The following is a 19,881-nucleotide window of genomic DNA, read 5'->3' as shown; positions in this document are numbered from 1 at the left end:
CTTGCTTCTTTCCTCAGGTACCTACCCATCAGCCATCACCAACTGCTCTCTTTCTTTTCGCTCGCGATGGCTTCATGCTGTTACGTCCAGCCGCTGTACGACATACCAACAGCATACCTACTGTACATACATGCGCCTTTACAGCTGTCACGTCACAGGCCACAAAAGCTGGGGGCCCTGCTCCAACCGCGATCCCTTGACTCGCCTTTTTGTTCCACCTGCCCCGGCTATCTATGTACGACGCCCATCCATGTGCCTCGTGGAGCTGTGCTGCTGCATCCAGTGCTCCACCGGCTAGTCCAAAAGTGCCCTTGGCGATACAAGAACCGCGCAGGGCAAAGAGGGCAAAGAGGCTAGAGAGAGGCCAACCAAGTTTCAGTGACGAGGGGAGCCTCCAGATAGATCGGCTGGGCCGCCTGATTCCATTTGACGTAGTACGTATGCACGAGCATGGCATCAACCAACCCGTTCGATTCGCACCGGGCCAGCCAGCTACTGACTGCTTCATGCTTTTCCCCAGCTAACCAGCGAGTCGACTTAGTCAATACCAGAACTGTTATTTTATCAAATCTCCCCTCTCCATCTCACATCATCAGCACCCTAGTTCTCTCCGCCGTCTCTCTCCTCACTCTCGGCACGGCATCGACAGATACGCAGCGAGCGTCGAGCCGGGGCATCGAATTCTGCCGAGTGACGCTCCGCCACCAGGCCTGGTCCAGAGCCCGCTCCATTGGGTGAAAACGAGGCTTGAGCGTGGCGCTGCCGGCTCTCCTTGCTTCTCGACTGGCACCATCGCAGGAGCTAGCACCTTGCTTGTACTTCTCCAGACTAGGCACGGCTAGTACCTGCAAAGTAGCCCAGTGCGGCTTGCGCGACAAGGCCAAGTTTGGGGCCGTCTTTTTGCCTCCCGCGCAAAGAAAAAGACGCCATTTGGCAACGGGCAGAGCGAAACAGAGGCTATTCGTCGCCCGCTTCCCTCCCTCATAGGCCAAGCACACGGCACCCCTCACAAGAGGCTTGCCTACCTATACGCTTCCCATCGATCTATCAGTCAAATCAATCCATCTTACTCCTCTCATCTGCGACTACTCCTCCTCCTCCTACTACTACACCACGATAGAGGCTCAACAGTTTCAACATCGACCTCTTGCGATACAGCAAACACAAAGACCTCGCTCAGCGAATATCAAAGACAGAGCGACAAGCACGGGAAACGTTGCAGCTGCAGCAAGCAACGGCGGCGTCGTACTCGTATACGCGCTCCCTAGACCCTTTTTCGGCACCCTTTCCCTCGCCCGTTTTTTATTGCACATCCTTGGCTTGTGCGCTGCCAAATCTTCTCTACCGTGTGCCGCGCTTCCTTTTTCCGACCGACCTCCTTTATTACCAGCTCCGTAGTCCGGCATCCGACAACGCCGTCTTAGCCCTCTTTGTTCCTGGATTTTTTTTTTTTCTTTCTGGTCTTCCCAGTCTCAGAATCCCTCCGTCACTCTCTGTTCGACGCTCTGTTAGGTCTCTCTATCAGATCAGCCTCTCGCTTTTCCAGTTTTTCCCCATTCGGGTATCCGCAAAATCGTTCTGCGCGCGTTCAGCGCCACAGACGCTTGGCGCCTTCTTCCCTGCCAACTTTCTTTGTCTTCCCTTTTAGCACTCCTTTTGGCTTCTTTTTCTTTTCGATACCTGCATAGTACATCCTTTTACTTTCAGGATTACTACTAGTACACCTATTCGCCATACGATACCTTGCAACCTTTACAGCTTTTTATTAATCCTGATTGCGGCCAGCGGCAAGCTAGTGCTGGACTCTTGGCTTGCTGCTTTCTCAACCGTACTCTACCTTACTTTTACTTCTTTATTCCCCAACTGCTCCTCAACATCCTCCAACACCCAACCTCTCCTCCGCCATCCTCTACCAGAGGGCATTTGGAGTTTCTCTTTTATTCTCTTCTGCAATCAGGCGACAGCGACGACAAACCGAACCCGCATACGGAAAACACCGACAGTGATTTACACCAGTGACGGCATCGCTCGCGAAATAGCGGCGATTGAGTGAGGAAAAGGCACCACCCGGCTCACTCAGCCTTTGCTTCGAGGAAGCTGCAACTATGGATTCGTACGTCATACCTGCATGCATGTTCCCTCTTTCCCGCACCTCCACTCTTTGCTCCCGCCTGCATCGCTTGATTCCGACGTCCCGGCCGGTATCTGAATTTAATTTTTGGTTTCCTCTTTTTTGAGTTTGATTGATTTTACTTTATTATGCTTTCAGCATTCCCACCGCGTCCTGAATCTTGAGCTTATCTTGTCCACGCCTCGGCGACATAAATGACTCGTTCACAAAGCAATGCGAAGAAACCATGGAGTCGCCCACTAACTTATCCTTCAGCTTTATCCACGTCGCCGGCTGGTCACAGCATTTCCCTTCCTCAGCCCGATCTCTCAGCCATCTGCGGTCAATATCAACAACGCCCGGATCTGTTGACGAGTCGTCCTCATCGTACAGGCCTCGACCACCGCCCAAATCACCCTCAATTTCGCAGCTGCCCATCATCTCACTCGCGTCAAAAGCATCGTCCTACTTTTCCAGCGGCGAGATGAGCACCCTGCCCGATCCCCGAATGCGAACCGCCAGTTCGTCCATCAATGGAGCCAGGCCCTCGACTTCACACTTGGGCATCGGCCACGACAGTGACGATAGCTTCTCTACCACCTCCCAGCATCCCGGCCTCAGCGACGAAGTTGCCACGCTCAGCACGAAGCTCATCCACGCCATCAACCACTCAACTACGCTTGATGACACATTATCAGCAACCCGCCATGATCTGGACTCTGCCCACGGACGCATTCGCGAACTGGAGGCTCAGGTGGCCTCTCAGCGCGAAATGATGGCCGGAGATGTTTGGATTCGCAAAACTACGCTGGAGAGTGAACGCAGAGACTGGCTGGCCGAGAAGAAAGTCCTCCAACAGAAGCTTTCCGAAGAGACCAAGGGCCGGTTAGATACAGAAAAGGAGAAGCGAAAGATTGAGCAAGAGCTGGAAAACCTCACGACGGCCCTGTTTGAAGAGGCAAACAAAATGGTAATCACCGTCAAGGAAGACGCTCAATTTCAGCAAAACATGTTGCAGAAAAAGAACGACCAGCTCAAGTCTCAGCTCACCGATTCCGAGAGCCTCCTAAAGTCGCAACAGGAGCAGCTGTCTGAGCTGAAGCAGGTCATGGAGGCCATGATGATGGAACGTGACGACCAGACCAACAACACAACGCCCTCAACTCCCGGCTTTGATTCCAAGGACGAAGACCACATGATCGCCGAGAAGCCGACCCCATCTCCTGCTAGACACTCTACCGATGCTCAACATACACCGGCCCCTCCGACCAGCTACATCAATCTGATTCAGCCAGTCATGCGAACCGATCTCGCCGCATATGAAGACTTTATTGCCCTTGCTCACCTTACCCACCCGCGTTCGGGAAACCGCGCTTCTGGTGGCTCTGTTGGCAACTTTGGACTTGGCGGCTCAACTTCTAGCGTACATGTTTCTAACGGGTCTACCTCATCATTGGGTGGCTTTTCAAGCAACAACAATAGCACCCCGCAGTCTCCCAATGCCAACAACTCGACAGCGACGATCCCTCATCTCAAGGAGACACGCTTCTACAAGCGCACCCTGAATGAAGATATTGAGCCAACACTGCGCCTCGATGCCGCACCGGGACTGTCATGGCTGGCTCGTCGTACTGTCCTGGCCGCCGTGGCCGATGGTTCGCTGGTAGTAGAGCCTATTCCGGTGCCGTCGACGACATCAGGCTTCCTCCCTGTCCCCAAACCGCAGTTTTACCCTTGCGCTCTATGCGGCGAGTCTCGCAAGGATGCAGAGCACCTGCGCAACTACCGTTTCCGCGTGAGCGAAGCTGACTCTGCTCAACGGTATCCTCTTTGCAGCTACTGCACCGTTCGCGTACGATCCACCTGCCAGTTCCTGGGATTCCTTCGCATGATCAAGGATGGACATTGGCGAGCTGATGACGAGGAGAACGAGAAGGCGGCGTGGGAAGAAAGCGTGCGTCTGAGAGAGCAGATGTTCTGGTCACGCCTTGGAGGCGGCGTTGTTCCGGTTCCCCACGGAGAGGTACACGTAGAAGCATCTCATAGCCGTCACCCAAGCATGGCTCAGATTATCGACACTCCCGTCAAGGTGCCAACGGAAGTTGATGCCCCCAAGAAGACCGATGCTCCCAAGGAGATTGATGCCCCAAAGGAGGTCGGTGCTTCCGAGGAGGCTAATGCTCCCAAGGATATCGATGAGCCCAAGGAGGAGATTGATGATGCTTCAGAGGAACTTGATGCATCTACCGAAAAGGGCGTGCCGATGGATGGTGGCGTGCCTTTAGAAAAGGAAGAGGACGCATCAGTTGCCGATACAAGCTTCGATACAGCTCCTCCTTCCGAGGTCGATGACGATGGCAGCGAATTCGAGCCGGGACGCCGTGAGTCTACCGATGAGCCTCACACGCCTCAAGACCAGGAAGACGGAACCAAACCGCTCCGCTATTCGGTACAATCCTTGACCCTGGAGACTATGAGCAGCTCGGGATCTGAGGCCACCAAGCGTCTTTCTACTACCACCATCATCGAGAACTAGAAAGCAAGGACGAAAACGAAACTACGATACACAAAGCGGCTTCTGAGAAATTCCTTCCCCCAATTTTTTAACTTACATTTTTTAATGCTTTTTCATGGCCTTTTTTGGCTATTAATGTATATTGTGTATAATAATCAACGACGAGGTGACATTACGGCCCTGCACCAAAAAGTCCGAAGATTTGAACGGGTTAGGCGGGGCAGATGATGGGGAACAGCTAGATTGGCGAGCAAGTTTTGGTTAATGGCTGGAAGCAAACGATTTCAATGCTGAGAAGGGAACGAAAAAAATAACCATTGCTCAAAGGTTGACGGCGTTTTTTGGTTTGGACACGATGGATACAGGGCATTTGGAAACCAGCAGAAATGGGCTGTCAAAGCATCATTAAGGCGGGACTCGATTCTTCGTTGCTCTATTTTTATCTTCTTTTTTTTCTTCTTCTTTCAAATATTTCTTTGTCTGGTTCTGGATTGGCCCTTTTCTCAGTTTTGCAGCTTCTTTTCTTTTTCTTGACAGTCTTTTTTTTTTTTTTTACCCTGGTTGACTTTATTGTTTTTAACTGAAATCATATTCGAGCGGGCGCACCATGGAAAGCATATTGGGGAATGCGCACGCTTGGGCAGTTTGCCGATTCATCTGCAAATTACTAGAACAAGGGCCAGGAAGGATTTGTTTCGTTCTCAGACAAAGAAGGGGGATTGCCGTTGGTAGCGGCGTTTTTGCGATAACACATATACCTAATGAGATAGATGTATTAGAATTAAACATGGTATCTTGATGCTCTTCTTGCTCATCTTTGATGTTTCTGCTGCTTTGAAAATGAAATTGTGACGAGAGGGCGACAACATAGCGTCCACTCTTCGCGGTTATTGTTACTTCAAAATCTCGAGAATGTTGGAGACATCATATCCACGCTTCACTATTGTTGTTATTTCAGAAACTCAAGAATGTTGGAGACAACAGTGTCGGGAACCTGTTCTGGAATATAATGTCCAGCCTCAATGTGCTCGACCTCAACTGGCACGCCATCCGCAGTGACGTGTCTCCATTCCTTTTCCACATCAAACAGCCGACTGACGACGCCCCTTTTACCCACCAGGACTCTGATTGGCGATTGAATTAGCCTTCCTTTGTCGAGATCCTCTCTCGCCTCATCAAGGTCATGTGTGGCACTCGCACGGTAGTCCTGGCACGTAGCGTGGACATAGTCCTTATCCTCCATACACTTGACGTACTCTTCCAGAGCGTCTCTGTGGAAGAGTGGATGCTTCCCAACTCCCAGGAACATCTCGACGAGCTGGCGCGGAGCCCCATTGATAAGCGTCTCAGGAAGAGGATACGGCTGGATGAGGAGATACCAGTGAAAGAAGACTTTGGGGAATTCGGGATTTGGCGAGTTGTACATGGCCAGGGTGGGACATATATCAAGGAGAATGGCCTTGCGAACACGGGTAGGATGATCAACGAGGAGCTTGTGAGCGACACGGGCTCCACGATCATGAGCGCAGACATAAAAGGGCTGGTTGGCATATCCAAGGCTGTCCATGACGGCAATGCAGTCTTGGGCCATGTGGCTCTTGGCGTAGAGCTCCGTGTTATGGGCGGGCTTGGAAGAAGCACCGTAGCCGCGAAGATCCATCATAACAACAGAGTAATGGGAGATCAGCTTGGGAGCGACGAGATGCCAGATAATGTGCGATTCTGGATATCCATGGAGCAGGAGAAGAGGGGGGAAGCGATGAAGACAAGTCAGACGATTTGATGCCGTATATGGAGATGGGAGGAGAGGACTGTGTCTGAACCGTGAATGGAGTAAAAGCAGAGGAAAAGAGGGCAATGGGAGCAGCCATTTTGGCTATAGGTCATGAATAGCAATTATGGCAGTCTTGGCTTCAAGAAAGAGGCTGATTGGGAAGACAAGTCACACCTATCCTGGCATTTGGGGTTGCTCACGTTGATATAGGAGGCGATGGGTATGATGTAGGTATCACATGGAGGGGCTACACCCCTACAGATGGATGGAGCTGGACGCCATGAACCCACTGGATCCTGGTGCCGAGCTTGATGGGGGGGGACCTCAGAATAGCGCCTCGGGATAGCGTATGGAAATAGCCGTTCCATCCGCTGTCTGCACCTCTTGCACCGTTCCATCCGTTGTTTGCGCCTCTTGCATTGACGGAAAGCTTGATTTCTTAGAGTACGACGTAGACGACAATGCCGAGCCTATAGGGAAGAGGCCATCAGTTAGCAGCGGTACTCGGTAAGTGGGCATATACATGCAGTCACTTTACCTGGAGTCTCATTGGTGCAAATGGAGATGAGGAATCTGTGGTGCGGTGGTGGGTGTTGGAAAGGCGGCGCGTAGTTGATACGTTTAAAGAGAATCAATCAGGGCAAAAGAGACACCGCGGTGGAATCTTTGTTGCAAGCATTGCCAGACTGGAGACAGAGAGAGCCTTTCTCTGAGAAGATGAGCAAAAAAGGAGATGAAGGATGAAAGGTGACAAGTTTATCCTTTCTTTTTCCTTCTCCTTTGCTCAGGAGCAGTTGCCCGTGCAGATCGGGTCACCTTGTAGATATTGTCGCTCCTTCCCTTATAATAGCTGCCAAAAAGTAAAGCCACAGTCGCGATGATGTAACTTCTTCGGTACCAGCTTCAAGCCATCGGCACATCTTTTAGCCGCCCGTCCGGGTTCCCTTTCTGCCAATCCAATCGATGCTTTCCAGTTTCAATCTCAAATCTCACACCCTCTCCATCATTGCAACGGTCTCATATTTCTTCAGGAGATTAAAAAGAAACGGATCCATCTCTGCTCCGCATACCGGCCCCTCTTCCCCTTCCACGGCTGGAAAACCAACGACGACGAATTCCGCTGGCGGGGAGATGATGAGTTGAAGCAAAGAGCCCATCGTTGCAACTTTCGGCCCCACCTACGGCAAACAACTCTCATATGGCTCCGGTCCGTGGCCGCGCAGCCTGCGATGGGTGCAGATCTCGAAAGCAGAAGGTGAGGCGGCAGGGAGAAAGTATGATGAGGTAATTATGTTGGATATGAGGATTGCTAATCCATCATTGAAATAAACCACAGTGCGATGAAAAAAGGTACGAGTGAAGATTCTCGTTCATCAGGGCGAATTACGGAGACGGCTTCCGTTATTTCACATGGCCATTCATTTGGTTGGCTGACCGAGACCCTCTGCAGGCCAACCTGTTCACGATGTCGTGACATGAAACGGGAATGCGTGTGGCCGAAGCTATACAAGCGGTAAGATGCAGCATTCGTCTACCTAGCCACCAAATCTCCTTGGGCAAAAGAATTATCAAGCTAATCTGTTCATTGATTCTCAGTGGCCCGGCAAAGGGTTACATCGAGGCGCTCGAGCAGCGTCTCGCAGTGACCGAGGCCGTGCTTCTTCAGCTGCTCCAAGTGTCGGGTGACAGCGTTCTGCAGGATGCCTTCAAGCATGAACCAGGCAGAAGAACGGATGTTTTGAACATGGCATCCGCAGCAACTACAACAACTGACGCGGCAGGGCGAATAGAGGCCAAGAAGACGGGCACAATTGCCCACTGGGACAACTTCCCCCCTGAATACGGCAGACGATGTGAAGCGCTGGGCAGGCGAAGTCCTCGGGCACAACGCTGGTGCCCAGGCTGGCAACCGTATCGGCAGCATCACCACGAACGGCACGGCCCTTGAAGAGGCGAATCCGGCGGTCACGTCGTTTGAAACATATCCTGTCCCATCAGATCCGCTGCCAAAGAGCCTGCCCGAGGCGGGCTCGAGAGCCAGCACCGAAGCATTTCCGCCTCGATCATTGGAGCCGATAGCGACAGCCCTACCGACTGCCGCAGAGCCGGTCTTGGGTTCTGGCACGATGTTTGCGAGGGATATAGCGCCACAAGGCGAAGTGTTTGACTTGTCTCAAGATTTTAGACGGCAGTTTGTATGGTAACGCAGGTAGGTTTTTGTTTTCAAAAGAAATGTACCACTATTCAACCTTGTACTGCGTGGCCATTATTCATATATACAGATGTGTGTGCTTTTCAGAGCGTGTGTCATTGTGTTTTTTTTTTCGGCATGAGACTCTTGCCAATAACGAAATATGTACCTGTGCTTGGATATAGTTACGTAGAAATACTGGCGAGTCTCATCTCCAATTCCATGTTCATACCGTAGCCCGTGTACCGTAAAGATGGCATAAAATGATGATGATAAAAAAAAACGTTACAGACAATAGAAGAAAAAATCACAATCACTTACACGTTCAACCTATCTTCCAAATTCTGCACATAGTTATCCCACCCAATGTTATTAAACAGCAGCCCCGACGATTCCGGGTTCATATTCTCGCTCAGGAACCGCTCCCACTCTCCCTGCTGGGAGAACTGATCTGCGTCGAATCCGAAATCCGGTCCCGTGTATTCCAACACAGGCTGGAAGCTCGGATAGTCCCAGAGGCTGTCGCCGCCCATGAAGGCCGTGTCTGGGCCTATGAAGTGGCTGGCGGGATATCCGCTCAACGAGTTTCCCATGAAATTGTTGTTACCACTGTTATTCGTGTTGACGCCATTGTTGTTGTTGTTGTTATTTTGCTGTTCCATACGCCTTCGCTTGCTGCGGCTTCCCTCGAGGAGGTTCTGGTACGTTGAGAATACTGGTTGGCTCCAATCAGTCAACATGCTGAGTGACGGGTCGGCCGATAGGGCTGGGTTAATCTTGTCCATGAATGGCTTCGACGTTAACCTATCGAGCAGCATCTTCAGCGTCACTCGGCAGTGATGAGCACTACTCCAGTTTCGGCTCATCATGCCAAGGAGCCGTATTGCGCAGTTGAGATCCCTAATGTTAAAACAAGATTAGTTAGATAGTTGGCTAATCAAAAACAACTATAGCCATCTTTTTAAAAATGGGTAAATTTCAACGGCAAAAGCATCAGACATACAGCACCGTCTTCTCCATTGGATAGAGCTTCAACAACCCGGCATAGGCAATGGTCAGCCCAGCCATCCATGCCGCCGACAGCATTCCCGGCCAAGCCACCAGGGGAGAATCTCCCTGCCGTAGTTTGAGCTTCTTCACGATGGCTCGGCTGGCATTCACCGCAGTTTGTAGACTAAACTGGAAATCTGTTCTGTTCGTCGGGAGCGACAAAAACGGTCGGTTCATGATGAGAATAAGCTGGTGATACAAAATCGCAAAGGGAGGGCCGTGGTGAGACTGCGGCTCTACAAAGATGGACGTAAGCCCCTCTCCCTGAAACGAGGGCGGAAGCGTGTTCCACCAAGCATGGATCCTCGAAGTCATCTCCAGCACCTTATCCCATGTTATAGATCGGCTGTGTATGGATTTGTGAAACAGGTCGAGAGCCTGCCCGAGCAGCCGCGAATAGGTTACCAAGAAGCCAAGGATAGATTCGCCCAAGCTTTGTGGTCTATACACAAGCTGGTCTGTATTAATATTGCCTTCCTGCGTTCCAACAGTGCTGCCGTCAGTGAGGTCCCCGGCAGAAGACATGGATGCAAAGGTTGGATGATCCACTGGCGCATAACCTTGGATATCTTCTTCTGCTGCCGAGGGGCGCGACGCCGGGAGATTCTGAAAAGGCTTGGCCGGGTTATGGACTTCTGGTACCCCAGGCAAGCAGACATCAATCTCTTCGTCGTTGAGAGCCAAGGGGTGCCCAAGTACCTGACTCAGGTGGCGATCAATCACATACGCAGACCAAAAGATTCTCTTTCTCATGTCGCAGATGTCGCGCGGCAGCTGGACGTATCGAAAGGGGCATCTGTGCAGGCCGCAGTGATAAAGAATGCGTGTCATCGCTCCGTGAACTGTCGAGGCCGCTCGTAGAGACATCTGAGTCATTAGATACAATTCCACTGCCAGGAGAGCCTGTAACGAGGGGATATCATGGCCGCTGGAAAGGACGCCAAGCAGGCTCGTAAGCGCAACAGCAGATTTGATGCGAGATTCTTCGGGCAGTTCTCGCTCTTCCTTTTGATTGTGATTGGAGTCTGCAATGTTGAACACGCTTTGGAAGATGATGGCCTGGTACACCTTGTTGCGTCGGCTCATCGGCTCTGCCGGAGAGCCCCCTGGCTCGTAGAACTGGTTCACCTTTTCAAAAAAGGTAGGGCCATGAAGAAAGGGAAGAAACGGATGCCATCGTCTAAAGTATTCCACCAAGAGCCGCTTCGCAACGGCCGGAGGAGGAGGAATCCCTAATCCAGGAGCTGCAATGCCGTAGGATCGTGCCCCTGGGCTCTTGTTCGCATCTTCCGCACCCACGGCACCGTCCCCCAGGCCGTCGTCTCCAGCGGCCTCCTCCTGGGCCTTTTCCTCTGCCATGACATATTCATGGGCAGACCCAGGGTCTGGGGTCGCCGTGGCTCCGAGGCCATCTACATCCCCCTGAGGGCGCTTGGTGGCAGAGCCACCAGAGCCCGTCGTTGCTGTTGCAAAGGCCCGGAAGACGGTGTTGGCGAAGAAGACACCGCTGGCACTTCCGATAAACTCGCTCTTATCGGGCCGTAGGGCAATAAATGAGCCGATCTCGATGGGCGGGATCTGCTGCGAGTCTGCGTCCGGAGTCTGACACATTGTTGCCTGTTGGTTGTGAGGATTGTTTGCCGGCAGGTGTTGTGTAGATGTGTATCAATCAATCAACAATTGATCAATCAGCCAGTCAGCAGCCAATCAGCCAATGATCCATCAGCTCATTCAAATGGATCCAATCGAAGATGGAGGAATTATGACTTTTACGAGCCGGTTGACTGAGAGGCTGAGAGATCCCGAGTCAATTCCACAAGTTTGGATGGCCTAGACAAAAGATGAGAGGGTCAGGTGCGTGCGGCTATACTTTCTACCGGCCGACCGAAGCGTTTAGCACTCACCTAAGAACGTTCTTAAGCATCACCAAAATCAAAGCAAGGAAGTCTAGATAGTTTCTAACATGGGTAATATTTGCTTCTTCAAGATGAGACAACCAAGTAGAATCATTAAGATTTGTGTTGGGTGTTGAATGTGTTTATGTATCTGGTACGTCCACTAAATTGACAGCGGCACTCGGCATAGAAATGTTGCTTGTCATGACAAAAGACGTTACATATTTTTTTTGGAAACAAGGAGACTATTCTGCAGAAGAATTGGTGTACATCAGACGCTACATGATAGATGGTATCATCACCGCCTGCAACTTCTCTCTTTCTCTCTCTCTCTCTTTCTCCCTCATACTCGCTCCGGTTTTTCCCCCGTCTCCACTTCTCTCTTCTATTACTTTTTAAAGTGCTTTTCTTCTCATATAAACCCAGATGAGCATATGTCTCTCCTTGCGCCACCCAAAGAAAACCTCTCCGTAGCGCCTCATTATCCTTGGAGCTGTAGTTCATACCTATCTTGGTAGCATAAGGCTGGAGTATTCGAGGGTACCTGTAGACAGACGCCACCCCCAAAGACAGTTTACCCCGAAATAACAATGCGACGCATAATTAGAAAATATCGGTTGAGAATGGTTTTTTTTTTTTTTCCTTTTCCGCTCGTGAAATTTCAAATAGTCAATGACTCAGAGTCAAACAGCAGCAACACTTCTCTTCCTCATAGCTCCTCCTTGACAGTGGCCTCTTGTCCTTCGCTGGCGGGCTTAGCCTTGAGTTGTTCGGCTTCCTTCTCGCCATCGCGACTGGCAGCGGCGTCCTCGTCTTTGGGGGCCTCGACGGCCTCAACGGTCTCGGCCTTGGCTGTCTCCTTGTCAACACCCTCGACATCAGGGTGGGGTGGGGCGACAGCTCCGGCGATCTCGCTGGGCCAGCCGCCTTCGGGCATGGCAATCTCGTTGCCGTGCTCATCAACGACGCGCGTCTTGGTCGCGTACTTTGTTTCAAACTCAACTTTGCCTTCCAGGGCCTTGACTTGCTCTTCATTCAGCAGGTTTCCGTCCTGATCCCGATATTCGATCTTTTCCTCCTTGGAGAGAACCTTTACATCCGGTTGAACGACGGCTGCCTGAGAGATAACAGGCTCCGCCAGAGGCTTTTGGGCCTGGTCGACAACCGGATCAACAACTGGCACTGAAGGAGCAGCGCTTGAAGGGGGGAGTTCGGTCAGAGTGTAGCTTTGGTACTAGATATCAAAACAAGTTAGTCATGGTTGCTCATCTTTGCAATAAATATTGATTCATCAATCTTCCATCGCTGGGGAGACACTTACGTCATCAAGGAAGGTGTTGCAGTCAAAGTCCCACTTGTCGAAGAGCTTGACGCGAACGCACTCGGCCTTTGTCCAAGGTGAGCCATAAGCCAGAGGGGCAAAGAGAGTGAAGACGGCAGCCGTGAGGACGAGGAAGGACACGGTGGCAACGCGGTTGATGAGGGTTCCACGGTAACCAAGGGCAGCCGGAATTCTTGCCGTCACAAAGTCAAACATTTGAGCGAGGGCAATGATGGCAAAGTACAGGGCAGGGAAATAGTGGTGCAAAAAGAGCTGGCGCTCCATGAGGAAAAAGGGGAAGTAGTGCAGAGCCCAGCCGAGGACTGAAGTGCCAATCTCGTAATCGAAACGCTTGTAAGTGCTGCTCTCGTAGTCATCGCATCCGCGCTGCCATCGGAGAATGGCTACGCCCTTGAAAATGGCCCATATCGCAACGACGGCCGTGCTAGACCACCAGATGATGGGGTTGCCAAGGAGATAGACCTGCATGTGGTGCTTGCCCCAGAAGTTGATACCACGGCGAAGAATAGGCCAAGATTCGGGTCGGGAGTCCCAGGCATGGGAGTCGGTCAGGCCGGCGTTTGTCCTCCACATGACTTTGTGGAGCTCCCAGAACTTGCCAAAGAAGCCAGGGTTGGCGTAGTTTGCCTTTTCGACGTCGTCGCCAAGCAGGGGGTGCTCGTTGTGCTCGACATACCAAACACTGTTGGGCACGCTGCCACCACGGGCGCAGGTGACTTCTTGTTGCTCTGAGGCCCACTCGGGCAGCTTGACCTTGTGGGAGAAGAGGGCACATCCAGTCATGACGTGAATCAGTCGGAACTTGGTCTCGATTGTTCGGAGGCGCTCCTTGGCCAGGGCTCCCTTGGACTGCTTCTTGACAATCTCAACGCGGAAGTAATCGTTGGCATCGCCCTCGAAGCCCTCGTAGCCGTAGGCGGACACCTCGTTTTGCCATTCGGCTTCAGAGACCGGGGGGCGCACATCGTGTGAGTGAAGACGTCGGAAAGTAGGCTGGTGATAGAGGCGGAGGACGGTGCCGTCGACGATGTGGTGTACCTCTGGCAGCTTGTCCCATGCGTCAGTTCCGTTGATGGGCTGGCCGTCAATTCCAAGGGGCTGGGTCTGGTTCTCCAAGACCCAAATGTTGTTGTCGTCCTTGTGGGGATACAGAGTGATTTGTTGCTGCAAGCTTCCAGTGGGGTACATGAGGGGGTGAGAGTGCAGGTAGCCGCCTTGAGTGTTGACATGGCGGATGGAGACTCGGCTTCCCATGACGACATCGGCGGGGACATCCCTCATGCCTTTGCTGTTCAGAGTGGCCTGGAATTCGGAGCTCATAAAGCCGTCTCCCTCGCCAGGGTTGGTCAAGCAGAGGAAGTGGATGGCGAACATGGCGAGATAGAAGGTGGCGGGGATGATGATGAGGCAGAAGACTCTGGCCATGAAGTGCTTGAACCAAAGACGCTGCGCGGAAGAGGTTGATTAGTCAATGTTCCAGTGCCAATATATCAATGCCGATTGGAGTGAAAAAAGAAGCGAGAAAGTGCCAGAAATACGTACAACAGAGACATTCTTGCTGTCGCCGAGAAGGACCCACAGCTGCACAAGAGTTAAAGACCCGACCCAAGCTATGGTGAACAGGCCAACCCATTTGATGCTTGCGGTGATGCCCAAGCCAAGACCAGACATGGCAAGCCAGAACCACCAGCTGAGCTGGAAAGCCTTGTCGGGTCCCTGTTCGTGCTGGTTGGTGAAGCAAGAGAAGGACATGGCAGTGAAGGCAGTGGCGAAAACCAGGGGGGAATCCAGAAGAATCAAGCGAGCCTGAGTCAGAAGGCCGTTTTCTATATTCAAAAATCTGTCAGAATTGGCTCTCCTTTGTCTTATTCTTTAGCTGCCTGGCAAAGCAGCAGCAGCAGCAAAGATCTGGGCAAGTTGTGTAAATGCTCACCAAAAATGATGAAACCAGCACCAAGTACGGCAGTCGTCGTCCGGCAGCCAACAGCCTTCAGGGTCATGAACATGATGGGGGCGAGGAGAATGCCGCAGATGGCAGGGAACAGACGCATGGCGACATAGGGGACGCCAGGCTCCAGGTAGTCTTTGCCAATATCCTTGAAATCGAAGTCGCCGTCGAAACCCGCGAGCCAGCCGGTGAGAGCAATGAGCATCTTGGCCAAGGGAGGGTGCACGTCCATGAAGAACCGGCCCTTGATGTACTTGGAGGCGAAGCCGCCAAAGCTAGAGAGAGAGAGAGAAGAAGCCCGCGTTAGCCCAGCACCAACACCACAACCAATTGAGCCGATTTAGACGAAAGAGAAGCAGAGTAACTCACTGAACCTCATCAAACACCACGCTGGTGGGCATGTAGATCTTGTACAGGCGCACAATGGTAGCCAGCACGGTCACTCCAAAGGCCGCCACATAGTCGGGCCCGGGCAGCAGGAAGACGTCATTGTCGTCGACTCCGTCCGACTTGTACGAGGCGTTCTTGTTGGCCTTTTTCGACTTGTTCGATCCAGCGACTGGCGCCCCAAAGGGCTGCTTCTCGGCGACAAGCGGAGGTTGAGGGCTGCGGCCCCGCGCACTCGCTTTCGCCATGGCGAAGGAGATGAGGTTGGCGGGGTGAGATGTGCGATTCTGCGGCGATTGGAGGAAGAGAGCAGAGGGGCCAGGCACTGCGTGCTAGAGGCTGGGCAAAATGTCCGCTTGGGACCGGTAAATGAGCGTATCGAACGAAGGAGAGGAGGCGAGGCGGTGGTGGAAATTGAAAATTAATAAAGATGCCTCATGGAGAGAAGCTGACAAAGGGAATCAAGGAAGGAGAAGAACGCAAAACCCAATTCGGCCGATCAGAGCAGCCGCCGGTCGCAGGTCGCAGGTCGCAGGTCGCAGGTCGCAGCGCGCAGAAGAAATAGAAAAGGGAGGAAAAGGGACACGAGGCCGCAAAGAGGTCGTCGTGATTGATGGACGAGACCAAGAGTCAGGGGTGCGAGGAGGAGCTGCGCAACCAGCGTGGCTTCAGTTCAGCTTCGCGTGTCGTTTCCAGCACTCAATTGTAGCTACAGTGGCCTTAAGCAGCGCTTCGTTCAGCCTTGGCGCCACTGGTGCACAGCCATAGCAAGTAGCCGGTACCCGCGACTACTGCTCCGGCGCCATACAAAGGGCGAGTAGGCATACATGCCGTGTTAAATTGAGCCACTCAATGGCAGAAAAGGCCCCGTTGCGGGCTATAGCCTCGTGTTTTTTTGCTGGCCCCTTGCCTCTAGGCCTGTACTATTGGCTACTAGCACTGAAACACGCAAATCCCATCGTATTCTAGATGAGGCTCGAGTCTTGATCTATTTACCTACGCAATCTACGGTATCGTTTGATATTCAATCCTTAAAGTTAAACATGTGCAACACACGTACGCGGCATGTTCCTAAATGAAGCATTGCATCTACCTTGGCTCTGTATCAAACAAGAACCCAGGCCGTGTGTCATTTCCGCTGCTCGTAATCGAACTCTTGACGAACCCTTTTCAGCCGCACTAGGATGCAAAGGGAGCTCTCAATTCGGCTTGCGGGCAAAGGCCCTGTCGCTCTCCCTTTGTACCACCAAGGTACATCTGCAGCTGTTTGCAAGCCTTTGGCTACCTGCTGCGTACTGGAAGCGCAATGGCATGCCTTGTCGGTCTGACCCAATTTGACATGTGCTCTACCCAAGATTGCCAATACCGGGACGAAAATGCAACTCGTGGGCAAAGTGGTGGCAAATGCAGAATGCAGGCAAGGCAAGGCACATCATGCGAGATTGACGATGTCGCACAATCTGCAGCGGTAGCTTCTAGCAGGTACTTGTATATTATATTCCTCCCACAAGGTGCAATATCCATGCCATAGGCAGCATATAACCTCGTTAAATTAAGCATTCCCTCAAGGCAGCTTTTAAGACATGGATGGGGAGTCTTTGCCATGGCCAGGGTTCATTCAGGGTCCAGGGCCTCGCTACAGGCACTCTGCACTACCCCAGACCCTGCGCCACAGCCAGATGGTACCTGAAGCACCGCGCATGTGGCGCAACAACGACAGCGGCGCGGACTAACTTGGCTCCGCCCTCCGATCCAATTCGCAGTTCTGTTTGCATGGCGCCTAGGAAATTTCCAAGCAAGTGAAGCTGCATCGCCGCCGCCAGCTTCTTACTTTTAATCACATCTCAACGCCTTTTCTCGTTCACAATCCTAGGCGGAAGCAACAGCAGCAACGAATTTGCATTATCCCTGGCTTGTTTATCTATTAATTTCAAATGGCTGCGGAAGCGGCAAATGGAGGTGCGTCAAACGCGCTTGACGACATCAAAGCTCCTGCTGGCGTCGTGCTGCCGCCGCGCGAGATTAGGAATATCCTCGAAAAGACGGCCGGATATGTCGCGCGAAACGGCTCGGTGTTTGAAGACCGCATCAGAGAAAAGGAGCGCCAGAATCCCAAATTCAGCTTCCTAAGTCCCGACGATGCGTACCATGCTTACTACCAGTGGCGACTGAGTGAGATCAGAGCTGGTCGCGGCACCGATATCGCGGCCGGTCGAGTTGGCGAAAACATCACGCCTGTTCCCGAGAAGCCCAAGGGCCCGCCGAAGCCCCCCCGATTTCCAATTCTGTGCTCGAATGCCTCACATCAACCAGAAAGATCTAGATGTGATACGGCTGACGGCGCTTTTCGTCGCCAAGAATGGACGGCAGTTCATGACACAGCTGGCGCAGCGCGAAACTGGCAATCCTCAATTCCAATTCTTAATCCCAAATCACACATTCCACAACTTCTTCCAACACATAGTCGATCAGTATACACTGCTGCTGCGGGCGAGCGGACTCGATGGCGAGGGCGGCAAGCTGCAGGAGGAGCAAACTGCGGAGCTGGAGCTGAATATCAAGGACAAGTTTCATGTGCTTAACCGAGCAAAGGAAAGGGCCGAATATCTTAAATATCAGGAGACTGAGAGAAAGAACAAGGAGGCTGAGGAAGAGGTCGAAAAGGCCGAGTTTGCCCGCATCGACTGGGGAGACTTTGTCATTGTCGAGACCATTACGTTTTCAGACGAAGATGATAACACCAATCTTCCTCCACCCACCACTCTGGGTGAGCTACAGTACGCTTCGTTGGAAGACAGGAATAAGGCATCCATCAGTGCCAATTTGCGGATCGAGGAAGCCATGCCTGGCGAAGAAGATCTTGTACAGAACGGGGCTGAAGCCACTCGGCCATCCTCCTTTCCCCTGCCCGTGCATACCGGCTACGCACCGCAACAGCAAGCACAGACACCACAGCATGCGCCTTTGCCAGTACCGGTTTACGGTGCCGCAGCACCACAGCAATCTGCTCAGGAAGAGGAAGAGCTGCGGAGAATCCAAGAGAGATCTGCGGCGCAATCCCGTATGCAGCAGGCACAATCAGAGGCCAGGGGTGGTCTTGGCCCAATGAAGATTCGGGAGAACTACGTGCCCCGAGCAGCACAAAAGACGGCAAGCAAGCAGGGCACGCAGATGGCCTTGTGTCCCAACTGCAAGCAGCAGATTCCTCTAAACGAGCTGGAAGCGCACATGAGAAGTAAGTTTCAAAATTCTTTACTCATATGGCTCAACATTTAGCTAACCGATATTTTCCTCTTCCTCTTCTATAGTCGAGCTCTTGGATCCTAGCTGGAAAGAGCAAAAGGCCAAGGCTGAATCGCGCTATGCCACGTCCAACATAGCTCATATTGACGTTGCTAACAACTTGAAGCGACTTGCTAGCCAGCGAAGCGACGTCTTTGACCCTGCAACAGGGAATCCTCTCTCGGAAGACGAACAAGCAAGGCGAAAGAAGGCAGCCGTCCAAACGTTTGACGGCCATCTAGAGGGAAAGAGCCAAGCTCATCTCAACCACCTTCAGAATGTCAATGTCGACGAGCAGATTCGTGCAATCCATCAGAAGTTTGCCACCAAGAAGTAAATCATGGCAGGCAATGAGTTGAATAACTTTAGCAAGCGGCTATACTTGTAAAGAGTTTAGCAAGCAGCTATACTTGTAAAGAGTATAGCAAGGGAGGATGGTTCAAGCCAGCACATTCCTTTCAAAGGTATAACACCTCGGGCAACCCCGTATCCATCAAAAGTCTCGCAAACGGTTCGGTTTTTCGAATGAAAGATTGCCCTATATACAAGGAGATGTATAGTCATTTTGTTAGTCATGGAGTTTGAAACCTCAAGGTGAGGCGATTTTTATCGTTCTTTTTTTATATGATTGCAGGAGCTCATTTACCAATAGCTTTAAAGAGAGCATGCAGTGTACAAGTTTCACAGCAGGATTAATGAATAAATATCAAAACATGTATCATGTAGCACAAAGGCTATTCGAAGCAAAAGGCTCTTGCTACAGATACTTGTTTTGGTTATATACCCTCGATATTTTGCCCACCACTCAGTCGAAGGAGGCGTCAGCTACGGCACGCTTGGCATGAGGATAGTAGCGGCTGTAAAAAGCAATAAGAAAGGGAAGCAATTAGAAACTATAATAAGGCGTCCATACTATATATAACCAATGCAATACGCAGTCCCAATAATACAAAAGAGCAGAGGATGATTTGTTCGGCTTTCAAACGTATAGAGTGTTTCGAGCAGCATTGTATTGTATCAAGTGATTTGGTCCTTCTCTCCAACATATAAACAAATATACAATATCTTAATAGCTACCAAGAAGCTTTCTATAATTACTTTACATTATATATTCTTCAAGAATGGAAAGCGAAATCTAGTTATGCTGCTAACAAAGCTGATTGTTCGCCTGCGAGCGCCAAAAGCTGAAAGCTGAAAGTCCTCTGGAACTGGTGGGGAAGGCAGCTTGGCAGCTCCCTCCCCCACGTGAACAGCAGCAACTGCAAAAACCCCACCTCAAGTCAGCTTGCCGGTGCCGCGATTGTGCAACAGCCCCGGTAGGGAAACGCAGTATTTATCTCGTCACTCTCCACCTTGTCACTCCAAAGGCTGGTGATCACACGAGCCA

At 51.7% G+C, this 19,881-nt stretch overlaps 6 protein-coding genes across 6 annotated transcripts; 3 read left to right on the top strand and 3 right to left on the bottom strand.

The window, feature by feature from the left end:
* Positions 1-2,105: 2,105 nt before the first annotated feature.
* On the top strand, positions 2,106-4,646 carry TrAtP1_002144 (uncharacterized protein; the record flags this gene model as incomplete). The annotated part of the gene is made up of 2 exons (XM_066111329.1): positions 2,106-2,113; positions 2,387-4,646. The coding sequence occupies 2 exons, from the start codon at positions 2,106-2,108 to the stop codon at positions 4,644-4,646; spliced, it is 2,268 nt and encodes a 755-aa protein (XP_065967403.1).
* Positions 4,647-5,574: 928 nt separating this feature from the next.
* On the bottom strand, positions 5,575-6,288 carry TrAtP1_002143 (uncharacterized protein; the record flags this gene model as incomplete). The annotated part of the gene is made up of 1 exon (XM_066111328.1): positions 5,575-6,288. The coding sequence occupies one exon, from the start codon at positions 6,286-6,288 to the stop codon at positions 5,575-5,577; it is 714 nt and encodes a 237-aa protein (XP_065967402.1).
* A 1,586-nt stretch (positions 6,289-7,874) lies between these two features.
* TrAtP1_002142 (uncharacterized protein) lies at positions 7,875-8,347 on the top strand (the record flags this gene model as incomplete). The annotated part of the gene is made up of 2 exons (XM_014085572.2): positions 7,875-7,912; positions 7,996-8,347. 2 exons carry the CDS (start codon positions 7,875-7,877, stop codon positions 8,345-8,347), a joined length of 390 nt encoding a protein of 129 aa, XP_013941047.2.
* Positions 8,348-8,907: 560 nt separating this feature from the next.
* TrAtP1_002141 (uncharacterized protein) lies at positions 8,908-11,251 on the bottom strand (the record flags this gene model as incomplete). The annotated part of the gene is made up of 2 exons (XM_066111327.1): positions 8,908-9,490; positions 9,594-11,251. 2 exons carry the CDS (start codon positions 11,249-11,251, stop codon positions 8,908-8,910), a joined length of 2,241 nt encoding a protein of 746 aa, XP_065967401.1.
* A 405-nt stretch (positions 11,252-11,656) lies between these two features.
* On the bottom strand, positions 11,657-16,057 carry TrAtP1_002140 (uncharacterized protein). Its single transcript, XM_014085574.2, has 5 exons — positions 15,195-16,057; positions 14,811-15,100; positions 14,420-14,703; positions 12,857-14,323; positions 11,657-12,769 (listed from the first exon to the last, which is right to left on the bottom strand). The coding sequence occupies exons 1-5, from the start codon at positions 15,458-15,460 to the stop codon at positions 12,245-12,247; spliced, it is 2,832 nt and encodes a 943-aa protein (XP_013941049.1). The 5' UTR covers positions 15,461-16,057; the 3' UTR covers positions 11,657-12,244.
* A 702-nt stretch (positions 16,058-16,759) lies between these two features.
* TrAtP1_002139 (uncharacterized protein) lies at positions 16,760-19,470 on the top strand. The gene is made up of 2 exons (XM_014085575.3): positions 16,760-18,447; positions 18,521-19,470. The coding sequence occupies exons 1-2, from the start codon at positions 17,508-17,510 to the stop codon at positions 18,829-18,831; spliced, it is 1,251 nt and encodes a 416-aa protein (XP_013941050.2). The 5' UTR covers positions 16,760-17,507; the 3' UTR covers positions 18,832-19,470.
* Positions 19,471-19,881: the final 411 nt, after the last annotated feature.

This window comes from Trichoderma atroviride, chromosome 1 (genome assembly GCF_020647795.1).
Source record: "Trichoderma atroviride chromosome 1, complete sequence".
In the NCBI taxonomy this organism is placed as follows: domain Eukaryota; kingdom Fungi; phylum Ascomycota; class Sordariomycetes; order Hypocreales; family Hypocreaceae; genus Trichoderma; species Trichoderma atroviride.
This window is presented reverse-complemented; position numbering and strand designations above follow the sequence as displayed.